Genomic DNA, 19,493 nt, shown 5'->3' on the forward strand with positions numbered 1-19,493 from the left:
GTCAAATAATGGTACAAATGACAAAATCTACGTTGTATAATTATAGTGCAAAATTTATTCCTATAGGTAACAAGTATAAACAACTAAAATTAAACCCCACATGGCTTACACCTTTTGTAAAAAGGGAAATATATGACAAAAAAGGTAATTTGAAAAACACAAATCTGAGGGTACAGCTGTAACCTTTGCAAATAATAAAGAGCTTAATAAAATCTGCAAAAAAAGTAATAAAATCAGCAAAAATACAAAATCAAAGGCAGGTGGCCAAGGACAATAAAACAAATCCCAAAAAATTCTTCAAGTATGTAAATGCAAAAAAGCCAAGGTCTGTCTGAACATGTAGGACCCTTAGATAGTGGTAATGGGAGATGGTCATAGGAGATCAAGAGAAGGCAGAGTTACTAAATGTGTTCTTTAGCTCTGTATATACAACAGAAGAAAGAGCAGCTGATGTAGCCGGGGCCTGTGCTGTTAATATATCAGTTGATATACCGAATTGGCTAAATGTAGATATGGTCCAAGTTAAGTTAAATAAAATAAATGTTCACAAAGCCCCGGGACCAGATGGGTTACACCTTAGAGTTCTTAAAGAGCTTAGTTCAGTTATTTCTGTCCCCCTCTTCATAATATTCAGTGATTCTCTAGTGACTGGTATAGTGCCAAGGGACTGGCGCAGGGCAAATGTGGTGCCTATTTTCAAAAAGGGCTCTAGGTCTTCCCCGGGTAATTATAGACCAGTAAGCTTAACATCCATCGTGCGGAAAATGTTTGAGGGGCTATTGAGGGACTATATACAGGATTATGTGACAAAAAATAGTATTACAAGTGACAGCCAGCACGGTTTTACTAAGGATGGAATTTGTCAAACCAACCTGATTTGTTTTTATGAAGAGGTGAGCAGAAGCCTAGACAGAGGGGCCACTGTGGATATAGTGTTTTTGGACTTTGCAAAGGCATTTGACACTGTCCCTCATAGATGTCTAATGGGTAATTTAAGGACTATATTTCTAGAACGTATAGTTTGTAATTGGATTGAGAATTGGCTCAAGGACCGTATCCAGAGAGTTGTGGTCAATGATTCCTACTCTAAATGGTCCCTAGTTATAAGTGGTGTACCCCAGGTTTCCGTGCTGGGACCACTATTATTCAACTTATTTATTAATGGTATAGAGGATGGGAATAATAGCACTATTTTGATTTTTGCAGATGACACCAAGCTATGTAGTTGTCACGATACTGGTGTATTAAGCTGGGTCCCTTTAGCTGAAGAGCTGATTTCAATCAGACTCAGTGAGCTGAAAGCAACTATACAGATATATGACCGAGAAGAGAAGAAATGCCAACAAACAAGAACATGTAGAAAAATAGAAAAAATGCTTTAATGAAAATGACACATAAATACATAATGATAAAAAGAATCCATAAACCAACAGGTTAAAAAAGACTAACACGCCATGCAATGTACAAGAAAGGTAACGTCTGAAATAGACGAGCAATGGTGACAACCAAATGGTATGATCTAATGATCAGGGTACGTAAATACATAAATATGAGTAAATGTAACTGACTACAAATGTGTGTCAGATGAAGTAGTTAGAGAGAAAGTATATACTCTAAGGTACAGAGCATAGTACCATGAATGAATACCATTAGTGGATGAATACAAAAAAATTTATGGAAATGAAACACATACCCATTGATCAACCAGATGAATGCACGGCGATATGTCTGCCCCTTGGTTGATCAATGGGTATGTGTTTCATTTCCATACATTTTTTTGTATTCATCCACTAATGGTATTCATTCATGGTACTATGCTCTGTACCTTAGAGTATATACTTTCTCTCTAACTACTTCATCTGACACACATTTGTAGTCAGTTACATTTACTCATATTTATGTATTTACGTACCCTGATCATTAGATCATACCATTTGGTTGTCACCATTGCTCGTCTATTTCAGACGTTACCTTTCTTGTACATTGCATGGCGTGTTAGTCTTTTTTAACCTGTTGGTTTATGGATTCTTTTTATCATTATGTATTTATGTGTCATTTTCATTAAAGCATTTTTTCTATTTTTCTACATGTTCTTGTTTGTTGGCATTTCTTCTCTTCTCGGTCATATATTATGCTTTGGATGCCCTAGGGGTATACACCCCCGGATCTGGTTCATATTTGAATATATGCTTGCTGACAGCCGCATTTTTACTTTATTTTGAACCACTCTAGATCTATGCTGTGCTTTTCGGTCATATTATTTGCAACTATACAGATGTAGCAGGTCGTCAGATGAAGCCGGGTCGGTACACAAGCAGGTAGATGTTCCAAACAGGAGCAAGTGCAAGGCAACAGGAGCAGAGCAAACAGATACCCAAGCAAAGGCTATATTCAGCAAGTACCTATTTATAGGCCCAAACAGGAAACAGGAACCAAGATGGATTCTTCTGAGGTAAAACTGCCCATCTTGAAAAAGGGCAAGTTCAGTGGGTTATAGTGGCCTCTTGTGGCTGGAGGTGGTAATGTCTGATGATATTCCTAACAGTAGTATTGTTAAGTCCATAGAAGATGTTCGTAAATTGCAAGCTGATTTGGACACACTAAGGCTGGGTTCACACAACCTATTTTCAGGCGTAAACGAGGTGTATTATGCCTTGTTTTACGCCTGAAAATAGGGCTACAATACGTCGGCAAACATCTGCCCCTTCATTTGAATGGGTTTCCGACGTACTGTGCAGACAACCTGTCATTTACGTGTCGTCGTTTGACAGCTGTCAAACGACGACGCGTAAAAATACAGCCTCGTCAAAAGAAGTGCAGGGCACTTCTTTCAGATGTAATTTGAGCCGTTCTTCATTGAACTCAATGAAGCACAGCTCTAAATTTACGGCTGTCAGAGAAGCCTCGCAAAATGCGAGGAGGAGCAATTACGGCTGAAACGAGGCAGTTGTTTTCTCCTGAAAACAGTCTGTCTTTTCAGTCGTAAAAGCCTGCTACCGTGTGCACATACCCTAAGTGTTTGGGCATCCACTTGGCAAATGATGTTTACTCTAGATCATAAACTAAATAACAGCATGCAATGTCAGTCAGCTGCTTCAAAGACCAGCAAGATATTGTCGTGTATTAAAAGAGTCATGGACTCGCGGGACAGGAATATAATATTACCACTTTACAAAGCATTAGTGAGGCCTCATCTAGAATATGCAGTTTAGTTCTGGGCTACGGTTCATAGAAAGGATGCCCTGGAGTTGTAAAAAATACAAAGAAGAGCAACGAAGCTAATAAGGGGCATGGAGAATTTAAGTTTAAAACAATTAAACCTATTTAGCCTTGAAAAGAGACGACTAATGGGGACATGATTAACTTATATAAATCTATGAATGGCACATACAAAAAATATGGTGAAATCCTGTTCTATGTAAAACCCCCTTAAAGGACAGACAAGGGGGCACTCCCACCGTCTGGAGAAAAAAGGTTCAACCTGCAGAGGTGACAAGTCTTCTTTACTGTGAGAACTATGAATCTATGGAATAGCCGACCGCAGGAGCTGGTCACAGCAGGGACAGTGGATGGCTTTAAAAAGGCTTAGATAATTTCCTAGAACAAAAAAATATCAGCTCCTATGTCAATGTGTAGAAATGTTTCCCTTCCCTTTCCCATCCTTTGGTTGAACTTGATGGACATGTGTCTTTTTTCAACCGTACTATGTAAGGGGCCGTTCACATATGTCCGCCGTCCATGTCAGTTTACCTCCGGAATGTTGAAGGAAAGCCAGAGGCAAACTGATGCTAGAACGGATCCCATAGTTTCTATGGGATCTGTTATGACACGGAGGACATACGGCGTCGGACCTCCCTGGGAGCCTGATCTAAAAACGTTACCTGCAGCGTATTTGGTCCAGATCCCAGGGGGGTCCGGTGCCATTTCCTATTTTAATGGTGGCCGGATGAACGCTGGGTGCTGCCGCATCCACCTTCCGGCAGCACCTGGCGGGAAGGTGGATGTGAGCTAGGAGCGGAATCCCCGGTCGTAGCATTGACGGGGATTCTGCTCCAGGCGGAGACCCTGACGACTACCCTCCCACCCAGGGCCAACCTTAGCGGAGTGCAAACTGTGCCAATGCACATGGCACATCACCCCAGCAGGTGGAAGGGGGCGATGCGCTGGCTCCCTTCCCCTGCTTGTTTCAGAAGCGCCTGGGGACTCAGCAGTTGCCTATCCGCCCGGCAGCTTCTTCACTCAGTGGCTTCGCTGCCGCTGTAGCAGCCATAGCTGCTGCTGCGGCGACCCCGGGCATGAGGGAGCCCGTCGGCACGGGACCCCTCATGGCCGGCGGTGCCGCTAGCAGCCTCTACAGCGGTAGCGATGCCACTATAGCAGAGCAGGGAGGTATCCAAAGTTTCCAGTTATTTTGTGAATTCCTTGGATTTCTACTCACAATCCATCCATCAGTTCAGAAACACTTTTATACATTTTCACTCTAAATATTTCCAGCTTTATTGTCTGTCTAAACCTACTTTTTCACTACCTTTGGTCATGTCTACTCTCTTTCTGAACCAGAATGGAAAGCCCTCATGGAAATATTTGTATAAGAATTTTAAAAAGGCTTTTTCCTGCCATCTACATCTTCTGCTGGAGCACCTTTGTTCTTTGTTGAGAAAAAAGATTTCATCTTACATCTCTGCATTGACTATAGGGAGCTCTACAATGTCACAGTTAAAAACGGATATCCTCTGCCTTTAATTCCAGAATTACTAGAAGGGTTCCGTACAGTTAAAATATTTACTAGCTTGATCTAAGAAAAACATACATTGTAACCTTGTTCAAATCCGTCCTGGGGATGAATGGAAGACTGCCTTTAGGACATGTTATGGACACTGAATATTTTATCGTGTATTTTGGACTTTGTAATGCCATTTTCCAACATTTAATCAATGATGTTTTCAGGGACTTAATAGATCAATTTTTAATAGCCTACCTGGATGATATCTTAATTTTTCAGACAATCTTGAGGAGCACTGCAAATATGTCTGCACCATACTACAAAGACTTCGAGAACACTGCTTATACATTAAACTTGAGAAATGTGAATTTAAATGGACTACAATTCAATTTTTTAGGTACATTATATCTCCAGAAGGTCTGAATATGGACCAGGTAAAATCAAGGCTGTTATTGATTGGTCAACCCCAAAAAAATGAAAAGGTAGTTTAGAGATTTGATGGTTTTGCTAACTTCTAGAGAAAGTTAATTCGGGACTAACTCTAAGTTCATCGCAGCAATTACATAGAAGAATGTTCGCTTTACTTTTTACTTGGAAACCTAAGGTGCTTTCATTAAATTAAAGATTCTCTTGACATCAGTGCTCATATTAATGCTTCCAAATCTAGAGTGACCTTGTACTGCCGAGGTTGATGCATATGATTCTACAGTGGGACAGTCCTGTCTCAGCGATCAGGAGACAAGATATGGTCGCAACCTTGTGCTTATTCTTCTCATCAAATATCCTCATCTGAAAAGAACTGTGATTTTGAAAATAAGGACCAGTATGCGATAAAAAATTAATTCTCTCAGTGTAGAGCTGCTGCTCCTGTAACTGTATATAGTGAACATAGAAATAAGGAATTCATCCAATATGCCAAAAGATTATCCTCCAGACAACCCGGATGGAGCTTGTTCTTTTCTTGATTTAATTTTGTGATTATTTATCGACCTGGACCAAAAAATGGTAACGCTGACACCTTATCCAGGATGTTCTCTGAGTCCACACAGAAAGACAAGTGTGACAGCACAATTTTACCAGAAAATAACTTTGCAGTTGCTACTTATTCAAAAGAACTCCTGACTACTTACAGAAGCACTCCAGGGTTTTTTCTACGCCCCCTCCTTCCCGTGTTAGCAAATTACAAATATAATTCAGTGTAATGTGAGCAAGTGTATTGACTTACCTGGTCCTGTATTTCACGAGACGCCGCCCTATTCTGGGCTGCGATGGGGTCACGAGATCTGTACTCTGACAACTTATATCCTATAGCGTCTGCTGTAGAAACCGAATGTCAGTCTCTCAATTGTAGTCTATAAGACTCATATCGAGGCTTTCATAGATTTGAATTGAGGGTCTGACGTCCTTAGAGCAGATGCTGTAGAATACAGGGCGTCAGAATGAAGATCACTTGACCCCACAGCGGTCTGGAACGGAGCTGCGTCACGTGAAAAACTGCACCAGGTAAGTCAATACACATATTCATATTACACTTCATAATATTTGCAAATAGGTAGGGGGTGGCGAAAAAAAAATAATCCGGAGTGTTTCTTTAAGGATGGATATGAAAATTAATCATTGCTCAGTCATCCTCCAAGGAATGTCTATCTTTTCTTCCAAGATGGATTCTGGATGCGACTTCATTGTTTGTATGTACGGGATACAGCCAAACTTAATATTCTTAACTTAGTCCATGATTCTAAGCTGGCTGGACATTTAAAGGGTAACTAAACTTTCAACAAACTTCTGACATGTCATAGTGAGATGTCAGAAGTTTTGATCAGTGGGGGTCCGAGCACTGAGACCCCTACCGATCGCTAGAAAGAAGTGGCAGAAGCACTCTGATGAGAGCTGAGCTGCTTGGTTTCTGATGGGCTTTTCTCGGAGAGACGATGTAGCAGTGTACGGACTCAATAGAAAGTCTCTCGGCCCGTACATCGCTGCATCGACTATACAAAAAAGCCGAAAAGAAAAGAAGTGCCACTTCGTTTTAGCGATTGGTGCTGGTCTCAGTGCTCGGTGTCACTATGACATGCCAGAAGTTTGTTGAAGGTTTAGTTACATACTCAAGAACTTATTTCCTGTTCCTTTTGGTGGCCAAGCTTTAAGGATATTCAAAATGATGTTTCTGCATGTGTGGTTTGTGCGCAAAATAAAACTACATACTCAACTCCTTTATGCTTGATACAGCTATTCCTCATTCCATATTGCACTTGGGGCTCAATTTCTATGGATTTCGTGACTGACCTACCTACTTCCAAAGCAATGACCACCACCCTGGTTGTTGTAGAACGTTTCCCAAAGATGGCCCACTTTAGCCAAATCAAGGAAATACCCACTGCTGAACAAACTGCTAAACTAATGATTCAAGAATTATTCAAATTAAATGGAATTCCAGATAATGTGGTCTATGATCGAGAGGTACAGTTCACTTCCAATTCTGAATATGTTTTTGCTCTGCTCTTGGGATCAGTGTAAATTTGTCTTCTGCCTTTTATCACCAATCAAAAGGACAAACTGAAAGAACGTATACAACTCTTGAACAGTACCTTTTATTCTTCATTAATTATCTTCAGGATGACCTTTACTCATTCTTCATTCCTGATTTACCAATTTCTACCTCTCTTCCTGCTTATCATCAGCACATCTATTACCATCCACAGTGAGGGATCTCCATTGAAATCATCTAGGACTACCGCCACTGGACATGATCAGACCTACCAGTGGTCTGTGGCAGACTTGGCATGGTGACAGGGGTCGTGAGTAGCAACATACAAATGACCCAGACAACTCTGGCTACTAAAGTGTTTTCTTCTCTTTTTTTTCTCTGTTCACCTGTCAAGTATATTGGGCAGCTTATACATTATAACAGCTCATTGACCCAGCTTTTCTATCAGGTTGTACCAGTTATTTTTTTTATTGTGGGGTTCCCTGATGAACATGTCATTTTACCAGGGGAAATGCGTCTGAACGGTGTTTATTATCTGTACTTACTTTGTTTCTTTTTTATGTGCAGTACCTCCCTCTATTAGAGAAACATAAGGCCAATGAGATCTGGAATGTAACTCATGCGTATATGATTACTTTTTTACAATACATCCTCGAGGAATATAGGTCAAAATGTTATTTATCTGAATACTGCACTGTTGTGTTTTTTTGTTTTTTTTACCTATTGGTATCACACCAAATCACACTGTGTGTTTACAACCCACCCATTCTCTAGACTAATAAATCAGATAGGCCATTAAAATGGCATCTAGGGTATAGGTCGGACAGTCTCTTTAGTAGGGGCGTTGCTCTGTTTAGGTAGGGTGACCTAGTAGGGTTTAACAGTGTCAGTTTCTTTTCCCTATAGCATTTTTTGACCCACACTCTTTTTTTAAAACGCAACTTCCTTTTTATCAATATGAAGTAAAATTTACGTTTTATTGTGTCGTTTTTTTGATCAGTCGGTTTTTTCTGTGACTTTACTCCTCTCTTCTAGCAGTGACTGAACGCTTGATGATATAACAAAAGGTTAAAGAAAAGAAAGTTGAGCATTTGCACGATGCTCTAAAACAATTTAACCAGGCTGTAGTAAACACAGGAAAGGGACTCCTGCTTTTCATGTAGTGGACAAAATGTGGCTTTCCACAAAATAATGTAAGTTAAAAAAAAACTTTCTCCAAAATTGGGCTAGAAATATATTGGGTCATTTCACATTTCTGCTCAAATTAATTGTCACTTTTGTTTAAAACTTCCTGACACTTTGAAGCTGCATCCTGTTACTCTCGCTTTAAGCCATTTCAGGAAAATTATTTTCCGGGACATGTTTTGCCTCCTCCACCACCAGTGAATGTGCAAGGTGAATATAAATATATTGTTGAGAAGATCTTGGACTCCAGAATTTAATCGGAATAAGCTACAGTACTTGATTCAGTGGAAGGGATATGGCTCTAAGGAAAATTTTTGGCAAACAGATAAAATGTTCATGCTCCTAGGCTTACAAAGGAATTTAATCAGAAATAAACTAACAAGCCAACCCCTATCTCCAGAGGAGATCCTGTAAAAGGGGGGGCACTGTCTGTATTCAAACCCAGAGACTCCTGTGCCCAGGCAGTAGCTCTTCTTGTTAAGATACTAGTGCTGCTGGACAGATCAAATGCTGAATCTATTGTCTAGCTTCTCTTGATTCTTGCCTCTTAAAATTCCTTCCCTCGATCACCCTTTTGGTTTCCTATGTAAGGTGGGGGCTAGACCTAGACTTTTGTTTTGCAGTGAACAATAAATCGCTGTCTATAGGAATGCATGAGGGTACGGCTATTTTTCGCTCTACAAAATCGCTTCTGACAATTGTGCAGCTCTGAAATCCCATCATGTAGCGATTTAAAAAAAATGCTTGACTGGAGCGATTTTGAAAAGATTTCAAAGATACTCAATGAATTCTTATGGACACTGCTTTATCACAGCAATAACCAAGCGATTTTTTGCAGTGGAATAAATAGCCCTAGCCTATTGCATTCCTATGGTCAGCGATTAATCGGTCACTACAAAAAAAAGTCTATGTCTAGCACCAGTCTAAGCTTGGACCTTGCACTTCCTCCTTGCCAGACTATTGAGCTTCTGACTTTAGTCTAGCTCAGTGCTCCCTTACTCTGCAAACTACTGACGTTTATTTGTGTACCGAACCTGGATTGTTTCCTGACCACATCTCTGCCTTCTGCTACAAACCGTTGCTGGACTGCTACTATTTCTGATATCACCCACCTATCAGATTGTTTCAGCCACTGGACTGAATCTGCTATCTGCTTCCAAACCCTGACAGTTGTTTCTAAACATTTCGTTAAAGGGGCTGTATGGCTTACAAAACATTTACAAATACTATATTAGGGAATTCCAAGTTACTAGAGGTGGGTTCCCTATTCAGAACCTTCAACTATTAGCCAAAGCAAAGAGTGGCTGCAAAAGCACATCTAACTCTGGAGGACCCAACATTTAAATCCATTATATGGACGGCCCATTGAGGGAACTGTGTATTGCTTTATTGACCTTGTGGTGGCATTGCAGGGAAATATAACACTTGTTTTACAGGATACAGCTGATCAGTTGTTAGGGGACCCTTCTAATAAAAAGGTTTGTCTAAAGAGGATAACCCCTTTATAAAAAATGGGCAAAAGATATTACCCTTGCTCCCAGTTGGAGATATTTTTTTCATTGTTATATTGCTGATTAAATTGAGAAATTCATCCCAGTATGACATGATTGACAATAGGTGATGGGGGCAGCTCACCTTCATCTACATGCCCAGTGACGTCTGCATGTGTCATAGAGCATGCCCATTACACTCTCCTGTAGAAGTTAATAAGTTGTTTTCTGACTTGGGTTTTTTTATGTCCATGTGGCTACTGTAAAGCAAATCTCTAAACTGTTGTTTACAGCTAAAATCAGCAGCTCAGAGAAGATGGCATTGATAGCCTGAACTGGATGTACTGTTACTTTTTTTTTTTTTTTTTTTTACTATGGCTGCCCACATAATCATGTACAGAAAATAGAACAAAAATATACAAATGAGAAAAGAAAAAGGAAATAGTTTTAATTTGTAGAAAAAAAAATGAAAGGTGACTCATTTCCTTTAAAACGGACTAGCTGCCCTGTTTGCTAAGCAGCCAGAATATGTTCAGGCCATTGCATAATAACAGGTGATATGGCCAACGAGTGACACCACTGGATCTCCATACCCTTGTGCAGATCCTGTGGTGTTACTTGCATATTGTAAAATGGCTTTTTGTCTCATTTATTTGAGCCATCAGCACTTTTGGTCCTAGCTAGTTGGGGAGAAGAACATAGTGACATAGATCCAGTTATGGATAAATGATATGATACAGTTTTACATGTCAGTGGAGACTTTTTGTCTTCCTTCATAGCATTTTTTTAAATTCACTAAGCAACATATAAGAAGGTTTTCTCATAAATAAAAAAAAAACCTTACCATAAATGTAAAAGACAGAAGACCACCCGATGTATTGTACTAGTATCCCTGCTAATGGCATTGCAATTACTGCACCAGCATACGATCCTGCAATGTAAAAGTAACAGATGAAACAGCATATTATGTGGATCAATAACTGATATACCATTAGGCTGGATTCACACGACCTATTTTCAGACGTAATGGAGGCGTATTATGCCTCGTTTTACGTCTGAAAATACGGCTACAATACATCGGCAAACATCTGCCCATTCATTTGAATGGGTTTGCCGACGTACTGTGCCGACGACCGGTCATTTACGCGTCGTCGTCGTTTGACAGCTGTCAAACAACGACGCGTAAATTGACTGTCTCGGCAAAGAAGTGCAGGACACTTCTTTGCAACGTAATTTGAGCCGTTCTTCATTGAAGTCAATGAAGAGCAGCTCAAGATTACGGGCGTCAAAGACGCCTCGCAAAATGCGAGGAGGAGCTTTTACGTCTGAAACGACGCAGCTGTTTTCTCCTGAAAACAGTGTCATTTCAGACATAACAGACAGTTCTCGTGTGCACATACCCTTAGTTTACAAGATGTGCGCAGAAGCTAAGCAATTTACCATACAGTTTAATGGTCCTAAAGTTGTTTAGTGTTGGACATGAACCACTATAGTGACATTATTGGTTCAGCGGTCATGTAAAAAATAAGGATCTCAGAATAATATAATAGTATATTATATTTTATATAATACATGGTATTTCATTTATGTTAATTAAAGATGGAGAATCATGAGTAGTCCCAAAATAGTAGCAGACAGATACAGTATCTGTAGACTCGGTTCCTAGGATTAAATGTGGCCAGTACATCATCTGCAATGGAATTTACGTTCCCCCTGTTATTTTGGGAGTTGACCTAAAAAATGCACTGGTACGTTACACTATTAATGTGAACCAAGAATTAATTAAGAGTCTGAGATTCCAAACTGCACATCATCTGCGCCACACATGGCACAATATATCTATCCACAAAGAGAGTATCAAGCATCTTGGGCTGCAATAAACTTCACAGCCGTCGTCACATGAAGCATTTTTCTTCTACATAGGAAAAACAGTTTTTTTCCCAACAGGATAAACCTTACTGAAATATATATATACAGTGAAGGAAATAAGTATTTGAACCCTTGCTGATTTTGTAGGTTTGCCCACTGTCAAAGTCATGAACAGTCTAGAATTTTTAGGCTAGGTTAATTTTACCAGTGAGAGATAGATTATATATAAAAAAAAATAAAAAAAATCACATAGTCAAAATTATATATATTTATTTGCATTGTGCACAGAGAAATAAGTATTTGATCCCCTACCAACCACTAAGAGTTCAGCCTCCTCCAGACCAGTTACACGCTCCAAATCAACTTGGTGCCTGCATTAAAGACAGCTGTCTTACATGGTCACCTGTATAAAAGACTCCTGTCCACAGACTCAATTAATCAGTCTGAGGCTAGATTCACACGAGCGTTGCGTTTTTGCGCGCGCAAACAACGCAGCGTTTTGCGCGCGCAAAAACCATTTGACAGCTGCGTGTGTCATCCGTGTCTGATGCGCGGCTGCGTGATTTTCGCGCAGCCGGCATCATAGAGATTAGGCTTGTCGACGCCCGTCACTGTCCAAGGTGCTGAAAGAGCTAAATCTTTCAGCACCCTCGACAGTGAATGCCGAACACAACAGCGAAAAACCTGTAAAAAAAAAAGATAAAGTTCCTACTTACCGAGAACTTCCCGGCCGTTGCCTTGGTGACGCGTCCTTGGTGACGCGCCTCTCTTGACATCGGGCCCCACCTCCCTGGATGACGCGGCAGTCCAAGTGACCGCTGCAGCCTGTGATTGGCTGCAGCCTGTGCTTGGCCTGTGATTGGCTGGAGCTGTCACTTGAACTGAAGTGTCATCCCGGGAGGTCGGACTGCAGGTGCTTTTCTGTTTACATTCATCCTTTTGACAGCTGTTGCGCAAACACGCAGTTCGCACGGAAGTGCTTCCGTGCGACATGCGTGGTTTTCACGCACCCATTGACTTCAATGGGTGCGTGATGCGTTGAAAACGCTGAATCAACGGACATGTCGTGAGTTTTTTGCAACGGAGCAACGCTGCGCAAAAAACGCTGCCATGTCTGCACGGCCCCATTGACTAATATAGCTACGGGCAACGCACGTGAAAATCACGCGCGTTGCACGCGCGTAGTTTCCGTTCGTCTGAATAAGCCCTGACTCTAACCTCTACAACATGGGCAAGACCAAAGAGCTTTCTAAGGGTGTCAGGGACAAGATCATAGACCTGCACAAGGGTGGAATGGGCTACAAAACCATAAGTAAGACGCTGGGTGAGAAGGAGACAACTGTTGGTGCAATAGTAAGAAAATGGAAGACATACAAAATGACTGTCAATCGACATCGATCTGGGGCTCCATGCAAAATCTCACCTCGTGGGGTATCCTTGATCCTGAGGAAGGTGAGAGCTCAGCCGAAAACTACACGGGGGAAACTTGTTAATGATCTCAAGGCAGCTGGGACCACAGTCACCAAGAAAACCATTGGTAACACATTACCCCGTAATGGATTAAAATCCTGCAGTGCCCGCAAGGTCCCCCTGCTCAAGAAGGCACATGTACAAGCCCGTCTGAAGTTTGTAAATGAACATCTGGATGATTCTGAGAGTGATTGAGAGAAGGTGCTGTGGTCAAATGAGACTAAAATTGAGCTCTAACTCAACTCGCCGTGTTTGGAGGAAGAGAAATGCTGCCTATGACCCAAAGAACACCGTCCCCACTGTCAAGCATGGAGGTGGAAACATTATGTTTTGGGGGTGTTTCTCTGCTAAGGGTACAGGACTACTTCACCGCATCAATGGGAGAATGGATGGAGCCATGTTCCGTCAAATCCTGAGTGACAACCTTCTTCCCTCCACCAGGACATTAAAAATGGCTCGTGGCTGGGTCTTCCAGCATGACAATGACCCGAAACATACAGCCAAGGCAACAAAGGAGTGGCTCAAAAAGAAGGACATTAAGGTCATGGAGTGGCCTAGCCAGTCTCCAGACCTTAATCCCATCGAAAACTTATGGAGGGAGCTGAAGATCCGAGTTGCCAAGCGACAGCCTCGAAATCTTAATGATTTACAGTTGATCTGCAAAGAGGAGTGCGCCAAAATTCCATCTAACATGTGTGCAAACCTCATCATCAACTACAAAAAACGTCTGACTGCTGTGCTTGCCAACAAGGGTTTTGCCACCAAGTATTAAGTCTTGTTTGCCAAAGGGATCAAATACTTATTTCTCTGTGCACAATGCAAAAAAATATATATAATTTTGACTATGTGATTTTCTTTTTTTTTCTTATATATAATCTATCTCTCACTGGTAAAATTAACCTAGCCTAAAAATTCTACACTGTTCATGTCTTTGACAGTGGGCAAACTTACAAAATCAGCAAGGGATCAAATACTTATTTACTTCACAGTATATATATATATATATATATATATATATACATACACACACACACACACACACACACACACACACACACACACACCGTTCAATCATACCTTTAAAAGCACCTTCCTAATATTGTGTAGGTTCCCCTCTTGCTGGCAAAACAGCTCTGACCTGTCAACGCATGGACCCCACAAGACCTCTGAAGATGTCCTGTGGTATCTGGCACCAAGACGTTTGCAGCAGATCCTTTAAGTCCTGTAAGTTGCGAGGTGGGGCCACCATGGATCGGACTTGTTTTTCAAGCACATCCCCCAGATACTCGATCAGATTGAGATCTGGGGAATTTGGGGTCAAGACAACACCTTGAACTCTTTTCATGTTTTTTTAAATCATTCCTGAACAACATCTGCAACTTGGCAGGGCGCATTATCCTGCTGAAAGAGGCCACTGCCAGGCCATCAGGGAATACCGAAGTCATAAAGGGATGTATTGGTCTGAAACAATGTTGAGGTAGTTTGTATGTGTCAAAGTAGCATCCACATGAAGGTCACCCAGCAGAACATAATCCAGAGCATCACACTGCCTCCGCCAACATGCCTTCTTCCCAAAAAGCAACTTTGTGCCATCTCTTCCCCAGACCACATGATGTAACAGAAAACATAATTAATCAGACAAGGCCACCTTCTTCAATTTCTCCATGGTCCAGTTCTGATGCTCATAAAAGTCAGCATGGGCACTCTGACCAGTCTGCGGCTATGCAGCCCCAAATACAACAAGCCGCGATGCACTGTGTGCTCTCACACCTTTCTATCATAGCCAGCATTAACCTTTTTCAGCAATTTGTGCAACAGTAGCTCTTGTGAGGGATTTGACCAGGCAGGCTATGCTTCACTCTACATGTGTATTAATGAGCCTTGGACATCCATCCCCCTGTCGCCGGTACACCAGTTGTGTCCATCCTTGGACCCCTTTTGGTAGGTAACATACCGGGAAGACCTCTTCTAGCCCACTCGTTTGGCAAACAGCTATTCCTCCTGACTCACCAATACAGGTTTACCGTGCATGTGTTTTCAATGGGGAGAGGGCAATAATCTGCTGCCAGACACCACTGGCAGCAGCTTATCTACAGCGGGAACAAAGGATCGGGCATGTTGAAATCCAGAGAGTTGGAACACCCCCAGGGGCGTAGCTAAAGGCTCATGGGCCCCGATGCAAAAAATTCTTACTGGGCCCCCCCCCCCCCCCGCAGACTTCTCATGGCCGACGGTCCGCAGCTTTCAGCTGCATCGCTGGGTCTCCTAAGTGACCCAACAATACAGCACTAGCAGCCGGGGCGTCACTAAGGCTGGGTTCACACACCCTATTTACGGACATAATTCGGGCGTTTTAGCATTGAATTACGTCCGAAAATGCGGCTCAAAAGCGTTGGCAAACATCTGCCCATTCATTTGAATGGGTCTTACGATGTTCTGTGCCGATGGTCATTTATTTTTACGCACCGCTGTCAAAAGGCGGCGCGTAAAAAAGACGCCCGCGTCAAAGAAGTGCCTGTCACTTCTTCAGACGTAAATGGAGCCGTTTTCCATTGACTCCATAGAAAAACAGCTCCAATTACGTCCGTAATGGACGCAGCGAAAGACGCCTGCACATGCCATTACGTCTGAAATTACGGTGCTGTTTTCTCCTGAAAACAGCACCGTAATTTCAGCCGTAACAGACGCTGCCATGTGAACATACCCTCAGGGCTTAAAATGTCAGGGAAATAGCCCCAATACATATGTGTCCGCCCAAAAAAAAGTGTGTGTATAGGAGACAGCATAGCATATCTATAGCACTACGACCCTATAAACTATGGATAGGATTAGATACAGTGGCTCAGCAGACAGTATCACACATGATAGGATTAGATACAGGAGCTCAGCAGACAGTATCACACATGATAGGATTAGATACAGTGGCTCAGAAGGCAGTATCACACATGATAGGATTAGATACAGTGGCCCAGCAGACAGTATCACACATGATAGGATTAGATACAGTGGCTCAGCAGACAGTACCACACATGATAGGATTAGATACAGTGGCTGAGCAGACAGTATCACACATGATAGGATTAGATACAATGACTCAGAAGGCAGTATCACACATGATAGGATTAGATACAGTGGCTCAGAAGGCAGTATCACACATGATAGGATTAGATACAGTGGCTCAGAAGGCAGTATCACACATGATAGGATTAGATACAGTGGCCCAGCAGACAGTATCACACATGATAGGATTAGATACAGTGGCCCAGCAGACAGTACCACACATGATAGGATTAGATACAGTGGCTCAGAAGGCAGTATCACACATGATAGGATTAGATACAGGGCCCAGCAGACAGTATCGCACATGATAGGATTAGATACACAGCTCAGCAGACAGTATCACACATGATTGGATTAGATACACAGCTCAGCAGACAGTATCACACATGATTGGATTAGATACAGGGCCCAGCTCGCTGACATTGTGTCTCCAGCGCTGGACCCAGGATAGGTAAGAATAATAATTTTGCTTCTTTATGTGTTACTAATTATTTTTGTGTGTGTGTGTTTTTTTTACAGGTTCGGTTGTTGGACTTCGGATTCGAGGACTTCAATGACGGCGTTTTTTTTATTCTCAATAAAATGGTTAATGAGGGTTGTGTTTTTTTATTTCAATAAAATATTTTTTCTATGTGCTTGTATCTTTTTAAACTTTATTATCACCGCCTTAGTAATGGCCGCTGGCTGATTGACAACCTCCATTACTAAGGCGAGGCTTAATGTTAGCCGGTGCAGAGGCTACACTAACCCCCATTATTACCCCGGTACCCACCGCCACCAGGAGTACTGGGAAGAGCCGGGTACGAACCAGTACACGACCATCTGTAGTGACGGGCAGGCACCGGGGTGGCCGCAGGCTGGTAGTATTAGGCTGGGGAAGGCCAAAAACAGTGGCCCTTCCCACCCTTGTAATGCTGCCTGCTGCTGCTGTGTTGTATCTGGCTGGTTATGAAAATTGGGGGGGGACCCCACATCGTTCTTTCCAATTATTTTATTTATTTATTTTTTTTAAATGACGTGGGGTCCCCCCCATTTTTCATAACCAGCCAGATACAATAAAGCAGCAGCAGCAGCCTAGCATCACCAGGGTAGGAAGGGACACTGTATCTGGCCTTTCCCCTCCTGATAATACCAGCCTGCAGCCACCCCAGTGGCCGACCATCACTACAGATGGTCAGGTACTGGATGGTACCCGGCTCTTCCCAGCACTCCTGGGGGCGGTGGGTACCGGGGTAATAAAGGGGGTTAGTGTTAGCCTCTGCATCGGCTAACACTAAGCCCCGCCTTAGCAATGGATGCTGTCAATCAGCCGGCGGACATTACTAAGGCGGTAGTAATATAGTTTCAAAAAAAACACAAAGACATAGAAAAAATATTTTATTGAAATAAAAAAACCCACACAGCCCTCATTAACCATTTTATTGATAATAAAAAAAAGCCGTCATTGAAGTAGTCCTGGAATCCGACTTAGTCCAACAACCGAAACTGTAAGAAAACACACAAAAAATGATTAGTAACACGTGTGTTAGGCTTAGATACAGGGCCCATGTGTGATACTGTCTGTGAGACCCTGTATCTAAGCCTACCACAACGTAGGCTTAGATACAGGGTCCAGCAGACAGTAATCTTATACAGTATAAGATTACTGTGTGCTGGGGCCCTGTATCTAAACCTACAGTGTGGTAGGCTTATATACAGGGCCCATCAGACAGGATCACACATGGGCCATGTATCTAAGCCTACCATGTGATTGGCTTAGATACAGGGCCCAGCAGACAGGATCACGCATGGGCCATGTATCTAAGCCTACCATGTGATTGGCTTAGATACAGGGCCCAGCAGACAGGATCACACAATCTGTGATCCTGTCTCATGGGCCCCCTAAGCCTGCTACATCGTAGGCTTAGGGGTTGTGCAGTCCCTAAACATTGATGGCCTATCCTCAGGATAGGCCATCAATAGCTGATGTGTCTCTCGGGACCCGCAAATCAGCTGTTTTGAAGGGGCCGCAGCACTCGTACGAGAGCTGCTTCCCCTTCATTTCACTACTCGCTCACACTGTGAATCGCCGACACGGATTCACAGTGTGACCGGAATGAAGTGACAGGAATGAAGGGGAGCAGCTCTCGTACGAGTGCTGCGGCCCCTTCAAAACAGCTGATTGGCGGGTCCCGGGAGTCGGACCCCGCCAGTCAGGGCTAACCTTACCTTCCTCTTCGGCCACGGCGGGAGTTCTGTCGTCTCGATGCTGTGCGCGGCGCATAGCGCTGTGACGTCATGCGCTGCGCACAGCGCTTGACGTCAGGACCTCCGCTGCCATCCGGAACCAGGAAGGTAAGTAAAGTATGTTACTATAGTAACAGGGGCCCGCGGCCCGAGTTACTATAGTAACTTTTTATTGATGTGGTGCGGGGGGCCGTGGGCCCCCCTGGCTTCGGGGCCCGGTCGCAATTGCGACCGCTGCGACCCCTATAACTACGCCAGTGAACACCCCCATACACATTAAAGTTGGCTAGTCACGCCGACTGTCATGTAATGTGTATGCCCACCTTAAGACTGGCCGTACACATTAGATCAAAGTTAACCTTGTCAATGGTCTAATATGTATGAGGGCAGTCTGACATTCCCCTAACAGAAGATGTCGGGGGCAAGAAGTATTACGTATGTTGGATTTCAATATGCCCAATCCTTTTTCCTTAGGAGAGGTAAGCTGCCAGGTATCAGCAGTATTTTGACCCTCTACCCACTGAAATAAAAATGTATGCTCAGCCGAGGCAATACTACATGTTTATGGGGTGGTAGACTAATTAGAGGCTGGCTTAACTTACAAATTATTAAAAAGAAAGGCTGTATTACCACAAAAGGAAGTGGTTGCTAGTCTGCTTCTCTCCAAGGGTGGTGCCCATTTACTCCACATCCCATGGCATGCTGGGTACGTCACACCCTGAAAATATAAATAGAAAAAAAAACACTTTGATTTACCACACGCAGAAGTACCTCAAAGCTTTATATGCAACTATGATCACAGCTTTACCACCTACCTCAACAAGGCCTTGTAGAATACGGACTGATATAACACATCCATAATGAACATTTGCTGCTGAGGGTATCAACATATTTAGGACAGAGGTTAAAAAAATAGCGGCACCAAATACCCTACGAGATAAAAAAAAAAAAAAGAAAAAAATTTGAAGCTGCTTTAATAGCA

The 19,493-nt window shown here is 42.6% G+C and overlaps 1 protein-coding gene across 1 annotated transcript in view; it reads right to left on the minus strand.

The window, feature by feature from the left end:
- Nucleotides 1-19,493, minus strand: part of SLC17A8 (solute carrier family 17 member 8) — a 54,257-nt gene that overhangs the window by 18,333 nt on the left and 16,431 nt on the right. Inside the window, exons 4-6 of the mRNA XM_075856703.1 lie at nucleotides 19,327-19,441; nucleotides 19,142-19,229; nucleotides 10,731-10,817 (exon numbers count right to left, since the gene is read on the minus strand). Of these exons, the coding sequence (XP_075712818.1) occupies nucleotides 10,731-10,817; nucleotides 19,142-19,229; nucleotides 19,327-19,441 (290 nt within the window). The remainder of the gene's footprint in view (nucleotides 1-10,730; nucleotides 10,818-19,141; nucleotides 19,230-19,326; nucleotides 19,442-19,493) is intronic.

Source organism: Rhinoderma darwinii, chromosome 3, assembly GCF_050947455.1.
Source record: "Rhinoderma darwinii isolate aRhiDar2 chromosome 3, aRhiDar2.hap1, whole genome shotgun sequence".
NCBI lineage: Eukaryota > Metazoa > Chordata > Amphibia > Anura > Rhinodermatidae > Rhinoderma > Rhinoderma darwinii.